This window comes from Ictalurus punctatus, chromosome 1 (assembly GCF_001660625.3).
Source record: "Ictalurus punctatus breed USDA103 chromosome 1, Coco_2.0, whole genome shotgun sequence".
Taxonomy (NCBI): domain Eukaryota; kingdom Metazoa; phylum Chordata; class Actinopteri; order Siluriformes; family Ictaluridae; genus Ictalurus; species Ictalurus punctatus.
The window spans coordinates 19207098-19228019 of NC_030416.2; the positions used below are offsets into that span (position 1 = coordinate 19207098).

General features: G+C 38.9%; 1 protein-coding gene across 2 annotated transcripts in view; it reads right to left on the minus strand.

Annotated features, from left to right (window-relative positions):
- Positions 1-3780: 3780 nt before the first annotated feature.
- rsu1 (Ras suppressor protein 1) overlaps positions 3781-20922 on the minus strand; it is a 33160-nt gene continuing 16018 nt past the window's right edge. For both annotated transcript variants that reach the window (XM_017474780.3, XM_017474790.2), the window contains exons 8-9: positions 20463-20595; positions 3781-5175 (exon numbers count right to left, since the gene is read on the minus strand). In XM_017474780.3, coding sequence (XP_017330269.1) covers positions 5073-5175; positions 20463-20595 — 236 coding nt within the window. In that variant the 3' untranslated portion in view covers positions 3781-5072. The remainder of the gene's footprint in view (positions 5176-20462; positions 20596-20922) is intronic.

Sequence of the window (20922 nt, forward strand, 5' to 3'; positions counted from 1 at the left end):
TTATTTAGGACACTGCATTGTGAAAAATGCACATATCAGGAGTTTGCATTTATGGCTTGTACTCCAAGCCTGAGAAGGTAACGGAGCAATCATGAACATGACACCTTTGCCAATAGTGGACTGGCAAGTGATGTATTGCACCTCCAAAACACAAGGAGAAATCATTTCCCAAGAATCGACTCTTATTCACAAACAATCACTTGCTGCAGTAATTTTGCTTCTTCTGATTGTCCTCTAAATTTGTCACATTGTTTATTCAAAAGAACATGGCAAACGTGATTAAAGTAGTCCAAAAAGATAACAATTAATTAAAGCTATATCGTTTTTTTTTTTTAAAGGAATTTGGTAATTATATCCAGTTTTTTAAAAAATATGTCATGTATGAAAACTGTATGACATTGTTCTTGGTTATAGACAGTTTTAAGGGTTGTGTTCAATTATTTCAACATTGTAGATGTATTTAGTGCCATTTACACCAGTGGTACAAGCACATTAAAACGTATGCAGCATAAAAAAGTATGCAGGTGTGTGGGGTCAGGAGACCTGGGACGATGCAGTGGGAACCCACAGTAAATCATGCCTGATTGTATACCCTTGGCAATCAGGCATGCTGTCCTGAGGTAAAAGCTTATTCCTTTGGGTTATAATGTTTGCTGTATAGGGTTTTCAGGATTGCACAGACCTTAATTCTACAGTGATCTCTGTCAGATTGCTCTGTGGATAAAAGTTCTGTTGCAATACTCGATTGAATTGCTCTCAGAAGGGTATGTTCAGGTGTCGCTGCCAAACCACACAGTGATACCTCAGATATTATTATATTTTTTAATCTTGGTCAGAACATTAACAACGTTTAATAACATTAAATATAATGAATGTATAAACTTAATAAGATTTTTCATTGGGCTTTTGATGTTTGGATTCACCCACTTTATACACTTCACCCACAAAATCTTCAAATGTACCTTTAATGGTACATTAATTGTTATCTTTACTTGACAGTGACAGTGAGATCAGGCTTTTTAAAGCCATGGAAAACTTTCTGCAAAAATCCATCTCAGCTGGCTCCATGAATCCACAATCAGTTCAGTATCATGTTTTTACCAAACACTCAGTAATGGTGTAGGATTAAAGAATGAAAATATGATCATACACACCATTGAGACCTGGACATTGCAAAAAGAATGTAAAAAGGAATTATTTTGCAATATAACTTACTTAACTTCTAAACAATAATAACCATACAGTAGAATGCCCAGATTGGAAGTGATACATTTTCAGTCACTAGTTCAATTTCAAGCGCTTTAATGTTCCAGCATATTAAGGAAAGTTTTTATTTCAGTGAAATTATTCAACCTAGTTGGACTTATTACTTATTTGGACTTATAAAGCTTTATTTAATAATTACTGTTTACTGTTAATGTAAAATGACTGGTTAGTTCAAATATTCATTTCCAAGTCACTTTCATAAAGATTTAGAAAAGTCCTAAGTATAATATATTCTTACACACATTTAATTGATTACAACTAAACTCTTTTGACTCTGACCTTAGATTCTACATACTCTGGGCAGGTCCGGTTATTGTCTACTGACCTGCCTCCCCTTGGATGGCACACAGCATATTCTCTAGTAGTACAGCTTTCCTTCACCTCCATAAATCAACAGGCAAAAATCAATGGGTTTGGTTAACCTGGCAGCCACTGTGTCTGTGGGACTGTGGGATGCATAGACAAAAAGTTTGTATCCCTTTATATACGAGGGTGTGAAACTATAACAAACCATACAAACAGAAAAGTCATCACATCGACCAAAATCTACACGGCTTCTTGCAATGGCTTTGACTTTGGGTGGGGGAAAAAGTACACAAAATGATTACTTTGAAAGGTCAGTGAGTAATTGGTGTCAGAGTCGGATATGTGGCATGCATAATGATCCATTGCCACCGAGTCATTTTTAAACCTCAATATCCCATTTGCTGTTGACACTGACAGAAGGATTGGACAGACCAAGATAAGGAGCAAGAGAGGCGTTTTTTTTTTTTTCCTGGGCAGCCGAAGAGATTGATTGTGTGAGTGTCTGGTCTTGTAATGAATAGCCCAGAATTTGGTGCTAACTTTAAAACCAGAAGTTTATCTCTTCCAACTGCTGAACAAAGAAAGTTAAGAGTGTGTGCGAGGGGTGTGATGCGTTTCCAGGATAGAGCCGACAGAAAGTTTAAAAAAGAAAGAAGATATTTTCTAAGAGCTGAAGAGATGAAGGGTGGTGATAGATGACAGAGCGGTGGTAGAAAGTGTGTGTGCCATGGACAGATGTGCCTGCTGAGCGTGTGAGTGTACAGAGAGTGTGAATGAGGAGGACAGGAGGACACACACAGCACCTGAGATAGGATAATAATAATGAGAGCGTAATAACACAGATAAAGGTGTGTGACGGGACCTCTCTAGAGTCTTAGCGTATGCGCGCACGTGCACGTGCACACACACACATAGCTTTTTAGGGACATTTCAGTGAAAGGTCAACACTTTCTCCTTATCCCCGGTCACCGGGGTGGGCTGGGTTATGACATGGCCTCCCATGGAAAGATTAGTTTTCAGACATGTCTTACGCAGGGCTTTATACACTAATTGGCTCAGAATTTATTCCTGTTCTTAAAGAAAACCTCAGATTGGTCATGAAAAAAAAATGGAGAAGTTAAAAAAACAAATAGGAATGCCTGTAAACCTGCTCATTCTTGCAATTTTACAATCATGTGGCAGCAGCACAATTCATACAATAAATACAATTCATGCAGATGCAGGTTAAGACCTTTAGTTAATATTCACATCAAAAGTCAGAATAAAGAAAAATCTAATCTCAGTGACACTGACTTTGGCATGATTGTTAGTCTCAGATAGGCTGGTTTGATTAATTCATAAGCTGCTGAACTCTTGGGACATTCCCGCACAGTAGTTTTTGTAATTGAATGATGGAGAAAGAATAAAAACATTCAGTGAGCAGCAGCTTTGCAATACTGACAGGAAGGATACAGCAACTCAATAACCACTCTTTACAACTGTGGTGAGCAGAAAAGCATCTCAGATTGCACTACACACCTGAATTTGATGCAGATGGTCTACAACAGCAGAAGACCAGCACTCCTGTTATCCAAGAACTGGAGTCTAAGGCCACAGTGGACATAAATTCACTGACATTGGATTAGAGATTAAAAAAAAGACCAAGTGACATTTCATTACTATTAATTCATTTATGTTTAACTGTGTATATATTCTGTCAGCTCCAACCATCCTTGCCAATCTCTTCTGGGGGTGGCTGTGGCTCAGGTGGTAGAGCGGGTTGTCCACTAATCGTAGTGTTCGAGGTTCGATTCCCGGCCCACATGACTCCACATGCCTTAGTGTCCTTGGGCAAGACACTGAACCCCAAATTGCTCCCGATGGCAAGTTAGCACCTTGCATGGCAGCTCTGCTACCATTGGTGTGTGTATGTGAGAATGGGTGAATGAGACACAGTGTAAAGCGATTTGGATGAAAGCGCTATATAAATGCAGACCATTTACCATTTTGACCTTTCTAATCAACAAAGCATTGTCACTGAAAGAACAGCCAATCCCTGGATGCCTTTGTACCATACAATTTAAACTTTATAGATTGTTGTGTGAAAATCGCAGGAGATCAGCAGATTCTGAAATACTGGTCAGTGTATAATAAGTATGACCTAAGCTTCATAACCAACTACTCTGTAACATGAACCACTAATCAAACAAATCAAAAAGTGACACAATCTGATAGTCAAACAGAATATTTTATTCAAAATAGATAAAAATGAATAAACGTGACAAGATTGGTGACATAAAGCTTCTGAAAAGTGACAAAAAGAATATAACACTGACGTATTTGTAATAAAATGTGGTGTGACTCGTGACAGTACTATTGCATGGATCAATAACAAAGCTCATGGTGTAGATTCATTTGAGTTACAGTAGGAGTCAAAACAATACGATACAGAACAGACCACTTTCAAATGCACATCCAGACAATGCTGAAAAGAAAACCAATACAGTGTATTAAATAAGCGCTCCATTGTTTGGAGCTGCAAGGTTGTTTTGTAACTGGTCTTAATTGTTTAACCATTCAACACTCTGGTTTGTAGCCATTCATAAGAGTCATTAAGAGCAAGAGGTGGGGCAGAAGGAGCAGGCAGATACATGTCCTCTGAGGCAGGACACAATCCTGCACAGACTCGGCTCAGACTGCTAAACCCCTCCAAAAATCCCCAACCGTTTATGCAACAGCCCCGCTGCCAAGCCCAGCACTGGAGTGTACAAACTGCTGTTGTGGAAAGCTGTGTGCCTTGTTTAGATGGCTCAAATCAAACAGTGGAGTATGATGATATTTTTTTTCTTCACTGCATTGTATTTGAACAGCCTGTAAGAACAATATGAGAAAATATGATATGTGAAGATGTTTTCATGGTATGCATATTACAATGCATATCTAGCAACTATAGAAATGTTTCACTAAAATATCATTAAAAGGAGAAGAAAATCTAGGTGACATCACCTAGGCAGTACTTTCTAGGATATTTTTTCACCAGTAAAGTATAGTCTGATAGCTCAGTCATGGTCAAATTTGTTTTGACAATATCTAATATCTAATCTCCTCTGAGCTGGCAAACTGTCCAAATGTGATTTTCATGACTAGGCTGAATTTACAGAGTTGCAGTAATACTGAAAGACATCGTGCGAGAAATTAGCTTTAAAAGTAATGCATGGGTATAGAGCATTATGAGAATAAAGGCAATACTATATAAAAACTATATTATAGCAAATTAATCAAGTGCAAGGTAAAGTAGATAATGTAGGGAAGGATGGAGGAGAAATTGGAGAATTCTAATGGCTCTTTGGGACATGTCAAGGGCAACTGTGATGCCATACATGTATAACAACACCACAATACAGAAACCATACAAAATGTGTGTTCTTTCAGTAAATAAATAGAAAAGTGGGGGAAGGCACATGCAGTGAGGTCCAGCTCGGACAGGCAGATAGGGGGCTCTTCATCCACCCTTCTCATCTTCACTTGTTCTTGGCAGCCAGGGGCTTGCGGCTGATCTTTTTGGATTTGTCGTTGCTCTTTTTCGGTGCCTCGGGATTAGCCTGCATGTGTCGCCCATAAAGACTGAAAAGCAGAATATATGATTCGTGTTATCATGATGGACTGTTTAGAAACCTAAAAGACACAAATATATATATTTATTAAAAAAAAAAAAAAAAAAAAAAAAAAAAAAAAAAAAGAAAAAAAAAGGTGCATTTAATAGAGTGCAATGAGAGGGAGAAGACGAGCATTTTTGGGGCTGCTGGGTTGAAGGAGGCATAATGGAGAATGGCACACACTGATGAGTCCCCTACTGAGACAGCAGGCTCATTGTGCTGTTTAAGGCTGTCCAGCCACAGCTGTGTGCTGCATAAGAAAACTACACAGAGAGACAATTATCTAAAAGCAGGCTGCTGAAGGAATAGAGATAAGGAAACCGCAACAGAGGAAAAAGAGAGTGAGAGGGCAGGAGAGGAAAAAAAGGGGAAGAGCCATTTCCAGTTCACTGCCTTTCTCTGTGTAAAAGGCACTCAAAGGCTGAGCTAAGTGACACAAGAAAAGGGAGAAAGAGAAATGGACAGGAGAGAGTGAGAACATATGTGGGTGGTTGCAGGGGCCAGGCTAATTGATGCTGTGCTCAAGTCATTGCCACACTAATAAGAGTCTCTGATTGATTGTTGACAAAGTGGCTGATGCTGGTGGAGTCGGAGCTCTGCACTAAACTTCTGAACGGCTTCAGAGTGTAATTAAAGAATGCAACTTGAGAAATACTTCTAATTGCAGAGGAGCAAAATGTCAAGCGAGAGTGCCGCTTCAAGGCTAGAGTTCATATTTAATATTTGCAGATGACTACAAACTGCCTTGGAGTAGTGTGTGGTTAATCAGGAAAGTCTCGCTCACTAACACACACACACACACACACACACACACACACAAACACACACACAAACACACACACAAACACACACACACACACACAAAAACAAAGTGAGCACAGGTTTACATATTAATGACGGCATTAATATTATGAAAGTTTTGAAGCACAATGTGCCAGTCTGTAGCTACCATTCTTGATTACATGAATTACAAGTGCACTTAACGATCATCCAAAGCTAGTCTAGCCTCACTTTCTCTCCATATCACTCCCTCTCCTGTTGAAAGTTCCTGTCTTCTGTCTCTCCCTTGAGGATTGGAGGCTTCCGATCCACCACAGCTGTCCAGTGAGGCGAGTAGGAAAGTGTCCAATGGGAGGGCTCTACTATTGCTCCTATGGAACCACATATCCTGTAAATACCAGAAACCTCTGTGGATCTAAGAGAAAGACACACTACACTGACATAATCTAGAAAAACACTTAATTATTATAGTTATAAACTGTAAGTGCAGGAATGTTGTGAGGTAAGGTAACTGTTTTATTAAGAGATACTGGATGTCCCAATCTAATAATTCAACTGACTTTAGGACAGCAAAACCCGGCTTTCCAAAGAGGACATTTTATGGAATTGATGTTTGCATATATTAAACTTGTGCAAATGCAGTGACAGGGATTGTGAACCGATTGGTTTGGGACAGTCAGAGGGATCAGAGCTGACAGATGCACGTAGATGCTGGTGCTGAAGCTCAGGCTAAATTGGCCTGTTTTACATCAGGCTAATATGTGCAGGGTGCGTGGGGATTACTGGAGCGTTCTCTCTCTGTCAGCATCCAACACCACTGACAAGCCCACCAGCATGGGGGGAATACTGAGAAAGCAAACCGAGAGAAATGAACAAGACATGAATGAGACCTACAGAACAATCCACCCCGAGAGGACCACATCAGCATTATTAGCGTAGACTCAGAAGTCAGTCATAGAAGACAATGACATGACAAGCTTCAGGCAGTGAGTCAGGCCTAAAGATTCAGAGAGCACACTGTCTTTCATTCTGTGAAATGGATGTATTCCTTGAATTGTTAAAAAAAAAAAAAAAATAGTACACAAAGCCACCATAAAGAAAAGCTTAAATAAATTTTACACTTGTCTGCTATTTATCTGGATGCCCAATTTCTGCTCGCCTTCACACCATAACCATGAATATTTGTGTGCACTGCCGTGGCAACAGTTTTCTCAAAAACAGCCACAGTGTCTCGATCTCTGGTCCCAGATCAATGAAGAGTGTGCTTATTGCTACAGAAGTGTTGCTCTGCTGCCCTGCCTCAATACAAACACAAAGATTTTCCATTCAACTGCCCCAGCGAGCATTTAGAGCCAATTAAAGCCAAGAGCTGCGACTACCCAGTTAACGGAATCTGATTTCTGAGGTGGCAATGTGATTCCTACGGGCTCCTTAAACCTCGCCAGGTAAATTAATCTCAGTTACTGCCCAATACATACAGCACACTCTATCACAAGTGTATATTTCTGGTTAATGACTGCTGATTGCATATGCATGTTTTTCTGAAGTGTGTGAGTATTTCTCTGTGTGTGGAATTCAGTGCACACAGTAAATTCATCTAATCCATTAATGAATGTACTCCAACCATGGCTCAATGATTAGTAAATGGGAATGGCAGAAATTTCTACATTACTGTTCTGCCCCATATGGAGTCAAAAGCACATATACGGTGGGGGAAATAAGTATTGAACGTGTAAACATTGTTTTCAGTAAATATATTTCTAATGAGGTTATTCTCATGAAATTTTCACCAGACATCAGTATTAACTCAAGAAATCCACAAATATAAAGAATTAACAACATTAAAGTCCATAAATAATGTGTAATAAAATGGAATGACACAGGAAAATAGTATTAAACACGCTAAGAAAAGGCAAGGTAAGGCAAGGAAACAGCTGAAATCTGTAAGCAGTTAGAAAGTAATTATACCTCCTATCTGTGCAAATTAATATCAGCTGGGTTAGTAAATTTATGTTTTTTCGTTACCAAGGTGTCACACAAGAAACAGCTCATGATGGGTAAAAGCAAAGAGCTCTCCCAAGACCTTCACAAACTTATTGTTGCAAAACATATTGATGGAATCGGATTCAGATTGGGGCCATTATACGCAAGTGGAAGTAACATCACTCCATTGTCAACCGGCCACACACAGGAGCACCTTGCAAGATTTCTGAATAGGGGGTCAGAAGAATAGTCAGAAGAGTAGCCCAAGAGCCAAGAACCACTCGGAAAGAGCTCCAGAAACAATTGGGGGCAGCAGATGCCATAGTCACAGAGAAAACAATACAATGCACTCCACCGCCATGGTCTCGATGCACACTCACCCCGCAGGACTCCATTACTAAAGAAAAGGCATGTCGAAGCTCATTTAAAAAGTTTGCTACAACATATTTGGACAAGCCTATGAAATACTGGGAGAGTGTAGTCTGGTCAGACGAGAGCAAAATTTAACTTATTGGCTCTTATACTACACACCATGTTTGGAGAAAAGGAAAAAGAAAAAAAAAACAAACAAAAAAAAAAACAAAATGGTACTGCACATCCCCTAAAAACACTACACCAGTGATGAATGGAGCCCTTTACTGGGAGATTCTTCAGAAGAATCTGCTGCCATCCACCAGGATGATGAAGGTGAGACGTGGGTGGACCTTCCAGCAGGACAACGATCCAAAGCATAAAGCAAAGGAAATTCTCAATTGGTTTTAAAAGAAAAAAATCAAGGTGTTAGAATGGCCCAGTCAATCACCTGACTTGAATCCAATTGAACAAGATTTAAAGACAATATGTTTAGAAGAATGGGCCGAAATCACACCTGAATACTGCAGCTGATTAATTTCTTCATGCGGGAAGCAGCTTGAAGCTGACATTACAAACAAAGGCTTCTCCACTTTTTTCCCTGTCATTACTCTTTATTATGCATAACTTAAATTATGGACTTTAATGCATGCATTTCTTTGTGTGTGGATTTCTTGAGTTAATACCAAAGTCTGGTGAAACTTTCATGTGAATAGCCTCATTGGAAATATATTTAATGAAAAAAATGTTGATGTGTTCAATACTTATTTCCCCCACTGTACAGAAAAAAATTAAAATGTTGTGTCTTTAAAAGATGGGGCTCAGTGAGGAAAACTAGTGCAAAATTGCACATCAATCCATGAAAAAGGGTTTCTTCAGCATATCACAAATTTGAAACCCTCTTCATTATTTGAATGATTTCTGCTTTTATATCTTTTATAATACTAAAAACCTATACATACAGTTGCTGTCGGAAGTTTACTTACACTAATCATGGACATGAATGTCATGGCAATATTGGGCTTTCAATAATTTATTTGAATTTTTCTTATTCTGAGGCAGAATGATTGTACAACATACATCTTTAAAAGAAAAAAAAATTGGTTCACAGGTTTTAATTCATTTGGGGTTTTCTGTAATCAACACAGGATGAAAAATTATACACACATGGTCAAAAATACATACAAACACCTAGCTTATCAATTCAATGATGCTGAAAGATCCAAAATGTCCTTTAATTTGCCAAGACCAAGACCTTCTTAATTTCCTGTTAGTGATCATGACTGACTACAGCTGGCAGCTTCTCTGTGCCAACATAAAAAGGGTTAGTTTGACAGCACTCATTGGATTGACCAACACACAGTACAATGGAAAAGTCCAAGGAGCACAGTGAACATGTGAAAAAGAGGATTCTGGATTTACACAAGTCAGGAATGTCTCTTGGAGCCATTTCTACACAACTGCAGATTCCAAGATCATCAGTTCAGACAACTGAACATAAAAAGTACAAGTTATTGGGAAGTGTAGCCACTTTGCCAAGGTCGGGAAGAAGACCCAAACTGTCACCCTCAGCTGAGAGGAAATTGGTTCGGATGGTCAGGAAAAACCCAGGTACCACCAATGCACAGGAATGCCATGAACTAGAAGCTGCTGGAACACCAGTGTCACTGTCTACAGTCTTAAGAGTTTTACATCCCCATGGACTGAAAGGTTGCCGTCCAAGAAAGAAGCCCCTGCTCCAAACTCAACACCTTCAAGCCTGTGCAAAGTTTGTGGCTGACCATATGAACAAAAAAAGCAGCCTTCTGGAGGAAAGTTTTATGGTCAGATGAGACAAAGATTGGAGTTGTTTGGCTACAATGACCAGAGGTATGTTTGGAGGAGTAAAGAACACTGTACCAACTGTTTGCATGGTGGTGGTAGCATTATGCGCTGGGGCTTTTTTTTTTGCTGCCAGTGGAACTGGTGCATTGCACAACGTAGATGGAATAATGAAGAAGAATTATTCAGCATAATCTCAAACCATCAGCCAGACAGTTAAAATTTGGACCTAATTGGGTGTTATAGGAGGACAATGAGCCCAAACACACGTCAAAGCTGGTTGTGGAATGGATAAAGCAGGCTAACATTAAGCTTTTGGAATGGCCTTCCCAAAGTCCTGATCTAAACCCAATAGAAAATTTGTGGACTATGCTTAAAAGTCAAGTCAGGGCCAGGAAACAAATAAATTCCATTGAACTTGACAAACTCTGCCAAGAGGAGTGGTCAAATTCCACTAGTACTGAAAGCCCAATATTGCATGACATTCATGCTCATGATGAGTGTATGTAAACTTCCAACAGCAACTATATATATTGTCCATAATGCACAACATTCTATTATTTAAAGTTAATATATTATTTATTTAGATCCATGGTAATATTTTGCAACCAGATCCAGAATTATTGGCACCCCTTTTCTGTGATTATTTAGCTTAATCTCACACAGAAAATCTAACCTTTAATGAAAGTGGATTTATTGGAAAAAAAAAAGTATCAATAATATATTTTTGAACAAAATCATGACAATTATTGGTACTCTATTTTACTTTTCAACCTGAGTGTTCAGGAACTCTTAAGCAGTCATCCATAACTTCCTACTAATTTTTTTTTTTTTTTTTTTTTTTTTTTTTTTTTTTTACTTAGTCAATCATCAACATGACGAATAATAAGGAATACACTAATGAAATGAGAAAAGTATGTTGGCCTTCATAAATCAGGCAAAGTCACAGGGAACCTTGTTCTTCTAGGACTCCATGAAGAACCAGGAGATTTTAAATGAAAATCTGACTGTCTCTGCCAAGAAGCTACACCTGGGTTATGTTTGGATCATCCAGTATGACGACGATCCTAAACACACGTCCAAATCCACACAAAATGGTTCAAAGTCCAGCGAATCAATTTTCTGTCATGTCCATCTCAGTTCTCTGAGCTAAACCCCATTGAAAACCAGTGAGCTGAAAAGGAGAATCCACAAGAGAGAACCTAGGACCCTGGAGGGTCTGGAGGGATCCCGTACTGACTAGTTTCTCCAACTGCTTGCACTAAATTCTCCAGTCTTATCGCAAGGGTGCCAATCATGGGGTTTTGTTAAAAAAATTGTTATAGTTTTATTTCATTTTCTTACAATAAATTTACTTTTTATCATTCAAGTTTAAGTTGTTTCAAGCATTCTTTCTGATTATAAGCTAGGCTGCCAATAATTATGGGGCTATTTAGTTTAGTACTTCATTCTGTATGAACTTGGTCTTTCAGACTCAAGTCTGAAAGAGCTCCATTTGAAAATATTTAAGGTACTCTTGAACATAAACCCTGTAGCACTCCCTCACACAGAGGGAAGCTTCAATAATGTTACTGCCCTTCAAGAGTCTTTTGGGAAATATTTAAGCAACATACAATGTTGCTTCTTTCATTATATCCTCTTAAAACACAGTTACCAGTTCATCAGTGATTGGGTTTAATACTTTTACAGGAATTATATATATATATATATATATATATATATATATATAAAAAATGCAATGCATGTGGAAAGGCTATGCAAAGCACAAGACACATACACACACTGAAACTGCATGGCAAAGAGAATCAAGTACAATTAACCAATGAAAGCATAAAGTAGAGAGAGCATCTAAAGGCTGGAGAGAGACATGAAGAAGAAAACAACTATAGCATTTTCAGTCATTAACAGTGGCAGATTACTTCTACTTTCAGCCACCAATTTCAGACACTATACATCAAACCGTGTATCCAAATAGTACAGAGCTGTGACACTCTACTCAGTCTACAGCACAATCTAGTGTGACACAGCCAATGGAAATCCATGCCCAGGCTCAATGAGACTAAATGACAATAATGAAGACGCATGACAAACAGGCCAGAGAGCAATTCAGAAGTGATAGCTCCCCAGAGATCACTATTATTACCTATAAATCTGTTGTTGATGATGAAATGTGATGTTTTGCTGACTTGTGCTATTCTGTGACATGCCATGACCCTTGAGCAGAAATTAAGATATTCCGCCAATAATGACCATCATGCAAGACAGATTTCATTGCTGCTGTATTTTTCCACCAACCAGCAAAACAAGATACATCATTCCAATAATCTGAAGACAGTTTGTTGTGTGTTAATGGGAAATGCTATTGTGCTATGTCATGTTACATGCTTTATAATGGTCTTTGTAATGAATAATTAATTCTGTAGTAAAGAGCACCTGGTTTTCTCAGTTTTCCCTGCACAGAGGCATCGCAAGGCGGTTGAGGGTTTTTGCTTTAAAAGTAAGGGCTGTTAATGAGACCTCTGACTTATAGCCTACAGGAGGCTGTTGAGGTACGGAAGTAGGCCTGCGAGAGCTGCCTATGAGCCTGGGCTAATGAGAAACAATGAGGTACCCCTCACCCTCCTAACCTCCTCAACCAATACTCAGTAATCATAAAAACAAAGAAGCCATTGCATATAAGTGCAAATTAAAGGCCGTCTGTTGAGCTGTTCTATACATCACAGACAGAAAAAGCAAGAAACCAAAGACTTGTTAACCCTATTGTATTATATTTATGTCATCTCCTTTACTATTTAAGAGATTACATATTCATTTCACCAAGAGATTATTTAAAAACAACAACAGGTAGCTTACTCATTCAGGTATGTGGCTTTATGTGCCGAATCATCAAGTCATCTAATGATCATTACCCCAGCACTCTCTCCTCTCCACTAATAGCTGGTGTGTGGTGGGCGATCTGGTGCACTATGTCTGCCATCGCACAATCCAGGTGGATGCTACACACTTGTGGTGGTTGAGAAGTCCCCCCGCCCAATACTATGTAAAGCGCTTTGAGTGTCCATATAAATGCTATATAAACGTTACTGCAAACATGTAACTGTAAACTCCAGAATGCCTAATGATACTCACATAATACTAATGAAGATCCATTAAAAACCTGCAGTAATATCTATATGATTTTCACACCACTGTACTTAGTATTATTAATTATGTTTTCAAGAATGATTAACTCAGATTCTATGAGAATCTATGTGGATCCAACATCCTGGGGTTCTCTCCTGTCTGCCTGAAACACTTTTAGACAACGGCAGACAGAATTTTAACCTCTGGCCCCAGCAATGTCTGGCTGAAGGATCTCATGTCTTCGGCCACTCAGGGACTAGAACAAAGCCTCTACTGGGACCAGCAAGCTTAAGTTTTGACATGTTTTCCAGAATACTGTTACACTTCTGCAATGGATAGCGAAGACGAAAGTAACAGGCCAAAAAAGCAAAACATTCACCAAGTAGCACTTGTGTGGCCAATATACAAAAACAGTGTTTGCCGATATTAGTGGTGTTTCTAACAGACTCTCAGGTTGGAGCCATTTTCCAGCCATTAAAAATGTGACTGAGAGGGAGAGAGAAAGAAAGAACAACAGAGGCTGAAGGACAATCTTAATTACATATTTTTCCCCAATCAGCCTCAGAAAACTATGATATGTGCTGTACCCAGGTCTTGGCTCTGCTGCTTGATATCAACAAGCGCTTAGAGAAGTGGATGAATAAAAGATGGTGGTGAGGCAGGCTTTACCATATGTTAATGTATTACGAGCATGCGGTTACTCTCTCACACCGTCAGTCAGCCCAAAGATCCCTCTGTCAGGTTAACAAGCCACTGCATGAAATATGCATGCAAGGCACCCCCCCCATCCCACCCCAAACACAATCCCTTTGCCATGAGGAAAAACTCCCAAACCCTTCCCAGCTGAGGAAAAGAGGAGAGGAAGAGGCAGAGGAGACAATTCAGTGAAGTGTGCTTTCATTTTTTGTTTAATTCCTGGATGGACAAGAAAGTGTTCTACAAGCATGTGTTCTCTCGCGGGTATCCACTACGCAAGTCCAATATGACATCTCCATATAACTCTCTATAGGGTTCTGACTAGTATAATTATATAGCACATAAGTGGTATGAAATGTAACCAGACCATCATATCTCAAGACAAAACAGCTACCTGGAGAAAGAATTAAATACCCAAAGCAAAAGATGTCCTTAAACAAAGTATAGTGATATTGTTTGAGTTTTGCATAGATTACTGCTTAATAAGCAAAATAGCCATTGAATGTAAGAAATGGGAAGTTTGAGTGAGAATGAATAACTGAAAGAGACCAAAGACAGACAGAGTGGAAGAGAAAGTGAGAAAATAAACCTAGGAAAGGTGAGGGTCCACTGCGATCAGAGTTGAAAGACATTTAGGCAGGTGTGAATGAAACTGCTGAGCCATGGACACATCCAGAGTCCAGGCTTTACACCCTGTTAACGCCTGTCTAATGGTATAAACCAACCTCACACGTGCACATACAATGTTTTCTTATGCCCACACACTTTGTCCCATTCCCACACATACACACACACACCCCAACCTCAGCTTCTTGGCTCGGTCAGGGCAGAAATAAGCTCCCTTCAGCAGCAATGTTATGAGAGCAGATAGCAGATGATCACAGAAGTACATTAATACACAGTTAAGAAGAGCAGAACTAAACAGGGAGCACTGGAGAAGCCAAATGCTATCTGAGCTCTTCTGGGGCTCTAATACAAGGGCTCTAATAAAAGGCGGGGACTTTGATTGAATTAGAATTATCTACTGAGTTGGAATTGCTTGATTTATCCTAGCAATGACCACTATATTCTTATTATCTCTTTTTCCTTGGGGCCAATGATGCCAACATTTTTCTTAATACTAGCAAAGGCCTTCAGGGAGAAACTTATTTGGCAAATAATATCTCTCACTGTCTGTCTGTGTCTCTCTCTCTCTCTCTCTCTCTCTCTCTCTCTCTCTCAGAGGTAAAAACAAAAAACAAAAACAAAACAAAAAAAACTGTTAAATATTTACACACCCATGGCAAATAAAATTCTTATACAAGGCCAGTTTTTTGGCACCCTACCAAAATGTCAACTTTGCATTTCAAACTCAATGATTTCCCAAGGCAAAGTGACTAAGCTGTCCAAGTTGGACAAAGAGACATACACTCACAAACCACTTTATTAGCAACACCTGCACCTCAGCTCATTGGTGTGATTATACAATCAGCCAATCATAAGACAGCACTGCATACAATAATGCAGATACACATCAAGATCATCAATATACAAATCAAGCTATACCTCAAGATATTCACATGAAACCTCCGAACAGGGGAAGAATGTGATCTCAGGTGACTCTGACCATGGTATTGATATTGATGCCAGCGGTGCTGATTTGTGTATTTCAAATGCTGCTGATCTAATACTTTCAAGCACAGCAGTATCAAAGGTTAACTCAGAATGGTACAAAAACAAACAAACTAAAATCTAGCGAGCAGCAGTTCTACTGGCAGAAGTTCCTTGTTGCTGCAAGAGATCTGATGAGAGTTGATGAGAATGGCCAAACTGGTTCAAGCTGACAGGAAGGCTACAGTAAATCACTCTTTACATCCATGGTGAGCAGAAAATCATCTCAGGAAGACACTGAGGAAGATTTATCAGCAAAGAACAGGAATCTGAAGCTACAGTGGGCACAGACTCAATGAAACTGGACCGCTGTTTGGTAAGAGTGTGAAATCTGATGAATCTCTATTTTTTTTGCTGTGGCATGCAAATGGTAGGGTCAGAATGTAGCTTTAGCATCATAAATCCATGGCCCCAACTTGTCTACCATCAACAGCTCAGGCTGCTGCTGGTGATGTAATGATGTTGGAAATGTTTTCTTGGCACTCGCTGGGCCCTTTAACACCAAGTAAGCATTGTTTGAATGCCACAGTCTAGCTGAGTATTGTTACTTTCTATGAGCATCCATTTATGGCCACAATTTACCCATCTTCTAATGGCTACATTCAGCATGATAATACACCATGTCACAAAGCAAAAAAGTCATTTCAATCTGGTTCCATGAACATGACAAGGAGTTCAGTGTACTTCAAAGGCCTCCCCAGTGATGGGATCTGAACCCAGTAGAGCACCTTTGGGATGTGGGAGAATGGGACATTAACAGCAATAATGTGCAGCTGGTAAATCTGCAGCAATTATGCCGACGTGTTCATGTCAACATGGATAAGAATCTCAAAGGAATGTTTCAAACACCTTGCAAAACCCATTCCAATAAAAAAAAAAGTAGCCTGTTCTGAGATCAAATGGGATCCTACCCAGGATTAGTGTGATGTTCCTAATAAAAGTCTCTCACTCAGAAATTAGCACATGTAGCATTCTTCAATTTTATGCCAACTGAAACTGACAGCACTCACTAAACACAGGGATTTCCTTTGATCAAAGACTGCAGCAGTTAGTCATTAACAATCCTTCAATCTGTCAGTAAAAGTCCTTCAACTTACTCACGTGGACATAATCATTAAAATACTATATACAGTCTTCATCTGTAGGCCCACATCAATCTTACAACATAGCATACACAGACTATGCAAAAAAACCCAAAACAAACAAACAAAAAAAATACAAAAAGCCTTGGACATATAGTAAGATTCTGGGATTCTGCAATAACACTAAAAAGAGGAAGTCCTGTGTCTTGAGAAAAGATCAGTTCCAGTATGTGGGTCGCAGGGATGATCTCAGCACACAGCTAAATGATCAAATAGAAGGATTTGTCTTTTCCTGTTATGGGGGATTGAGAAGTTGTAAAGTATTGTCAATGACATGCTGCATAGAATACAGAAAGTTTTTTTAGAGGGGAAAAAAACAATAGAACCCGTCTACTGTTAAAGATGCTATTTAGGACCCAAATGACACAAACACTGTTTTGCAGTGAAGTGGTGCTGTTGGTATTTAGGTTCGGGTCTCAGCTGTGCCATATTATCCCTGGTGGGTGTGTGTGTGTGTGTGTGTGTGTGTGTGTGTGTGTGTGTGTGTGTGTGTGTGTGTGTGTGTGAGAGAGAGAGTGAGTGCAAGAACGCAGTTGGTATCGTCTTTGGAAGGAAAGGACAGGATGTCTGCTTGCTACATGTCATTAAGTGATTTATTTGGAAGAGTCAGAAATGTGACATTTGACAAAACACTCTACTCCTAATACGCTGGTGAGGTTAGGTGATAGTTAGGGGTAGTAGTAAAAACTATAAGAATTTGACAACACAAGAAATACGTTCCATTACATACGCAGAAAATATACTCACCGGCCAATTTAATAGGAACATTCATTGAACTTTGATGAACTACAACAGCAGATGACCACAGCGAGTTCCACTCCAAGCAAAGAACAAGAATCTGAGACTACTGTGGGCACTGGCTCAACCAAACTTGCTTGGTATTTTTTTTCCAATATTCAACTGTCTCGTTTCCATGTTTGATGTGAACATTAACTGAAGATCTTTGCCTGTATCTGGATGAATTTTTTATTTTTTTTTTAAATTGTGCTGCTGCCACATGATGAATTCATTGGATTGCATCAATGAGCAGGTGTTCCTATTAAAGTGACCAATGGGTCTACATTACAGACATTTATCATTACATATTTGTAGTATTGGTTTTTCTTGACAACTGACACCATCACAATATAAATGTGTGTATTATGCTAGTATTGCATTTCCCTACAGAACCACTGGAGGCAAGTTGTGTGTATTATATTAAATAGCCAGAGGAAAAAAGCTAGTCATTGATGTAGATACCACTGAGCCAAGAGATTTACACTGCCACTTTTAAAAGAGGATTGCTTCCAGGTTTGACTTTAATTTGTATGGTTCTGTGGTAAATTGACATTTTAATAAAAATGACTGCTCATTGTGCTTGATCCAGAAATATGTTCAGAAATAAATCTGGCCTGTATAGTGACTCTATATTTAGAGTGAATATTTAATAAAAGGCAGACATCATCAGATAGATGTCTTTTACTAAAAGGGCATAACAAGAAGAGAGAGATATGATGGCATGAGAGTTACATTTGTGGGAAATGTGTTTTATCTAATCAGATACTGCTAAGAGCAAGTTGTATTAGTCAATCCATCACATATGTATCATAAGGCCAAAAGAAAATACCAGGCCTCAAGCAAGGGTAAAAAAAAAAACAAATGCAGGAATATAGACTGAATTACAGACTATTACAGTGCTTTCACACTTCAAATGCTATTTAATATTTATAATTGTTACAGTACAGTGCAAAAGTCTCAGGCACCCATAAAAAATTTTTTACATACAAATTTTGTCGTCTGTGTTTATGTTAGGAATTCCTCATTATTAGATAAGTAAAAATATTTCAGATTTCTAAACCTTTCTTTTCCAACAAAAATCTTAAAATGTTACAGTTGTTTGTATAAAAATGTTTGCAAAACAGTAAAGAAAGTGGCATAATACCTAATAGACCACTTTTCAAACTGAGACCACTGATGCATTTTTAAAATGCATCAGTTATCACGCCAAATATTGACTTTGTTCCGTTATTACTGTATAATGCTCTTTATAGTACATTTGTTTAATGTTTAAATGTCATTATTTTTGAAGGTCTCTATTCTTCACAGCATTTGTTTACATGTCGCTAAAGCTTTTTGCACAGTACTGTAGAAAATCCATATCTGAATAAAAGATTGCGTATACTACACTAATAAGTATATAGGGATGTCACGAGAACCGATACTTCGGTACAAACATTCTTAAAATGTGTCGGTACTTATTTTTCTGCATTTCTCTTGGTACCGATTGTAACGAAAGTACCGAGGTTGCCATTATTCCGGACCTGATGGGGGCAGCAAATACGCGCAAGTGTTTAAGTCGGTCCACAAGTGGTGCAGAAGAACGCCTACAAGCACACAGGAAAAACTACAAAAGATTAGCTTAGCTTTAAGCGCCGCCCTGACTCGTTGAGAGGAAAAGAGAGGAAAGCTAGTATCGGTTTCCGGTGTGCAACCGATGCTATCGTTCATTTCAAACAAAGCGAGGAAACACCTGGAATTTGGCGAAGCACCTGAAAGATGGTCCTATATTATGCTTGTTTGAGGCAACTGCCATTGTGGCCGTGAAACCAGCTAACGTTATGCTCCATGTAATGTTTGCGATAATCAGTTATTTGTTAAAGACGCTAACACACTGCAGTGTTATAAACTACCTCCGAATGGGCCACCATGCATCGCCATTCAGCCTGTGTCCTATCAGCTAAATGTAGCCTAATGTCACTAATAATTATTCAAATGTTCATGCTTTTAATAAATCATTATGGCCTGCCACCATATCAGTGAATTTAAACTAGTGCTTGCATTCAGAGTATAAGGTGTGTCTGTGTATGTATGTATGTATGTAAAAAGTTTTAGACTCAGAGCACAGCTAGCTAACAGCAGAATAAGAAACCCTGTGTTTCATGCACACCACCCAGAGACACACCAGAGAAAGTCAGCCACATTTAATTGTCACATTCTAATTCACAGCATTTGTTTTGTTACATACTAACTGGTCCGAATATATAAATTATTGGAGTTTTATAATGTTGAAGGTTTTAATAAATTGAAAATGGAAACATAACGCACATATTCAGGCAATGCTTATTTTCCACCGCAATCATATTGAATTTGAATTTTGTGTATAGTTACATCCCTATGGCATACCGTACCCAGGCGTTCTCACCAACCACGAGGTTTGGGAGTCAAATAGAATGCTATTTAGGTATGTAAATGTGGTTCAATGAACCCCAGACATTTGCCAGGGTTCCCGGTCATTCAGAACCAGCAGCAACCTGAAAAGAACTCCAGGTTCCAGGGAAATTATATAATATTTAGAATTTCACATGGCAAATGTAAACTTTAGCTAAATATCAGTAAAGAGACTCTACTGAACTACTGTACACTACACTGACAATAAAAAAAATTCACATGAATACTAAATATTACATAATTAGAGTTCTTAGAAATTTCAAGGACTGTGTGCTGTAGCAGCCAAAATCTCTACGGCCTAAAAATGCCTAACTAGCACTGCCATATCTGATTTTCCGAACACTGAAGCTACATATTCATCAGACTGAGGGCTTATCACCGCTAATATGAATGCCTTCTACTTTGCAAATGTAGAACAAACAGATAGTATAAACACAAAGTCATGCATGCTCTGGGACTGATCATTTGATTGTTCATTTAGTATGGGGACAAGTTCACTTACTACTTGTAGGTCTCGGAGCGGACATATTCAAAGACATGGGAGACACCCAGCTGGAACTGATCTGCTATGGGAGTTACCCATGGGTTGCTCTCTGCCTTAAACACCTGCTTTGGGCCAGTCAGGTCCAGATTACCTACAGGGAAAGAAACAAAAAGAGAGTCAGGGAATGCTCAAGGAGGGGTGGGAATGAGATGGAAGGGGTATAAGTATGTAAAGTTGGAAGGGAGAGAAAGGGACTAAAAAAATAAATTGACAGCATAACGATACAGGTCACAGTGCTAATGTGGCATATCGTAGCACACAAGGGGCCTAATTAAATTGTTTATGATTAGAAAGTGTTGAAAAAGCTGTCAGAGGAGCAGCTAAATTAAACTTGGACCTTGGCATACAACGTCATGCCTCATAAAACCAGCCAGACAGCACCATTAGTGTAATTTAGATGTTAATCTGTTGCCTCACT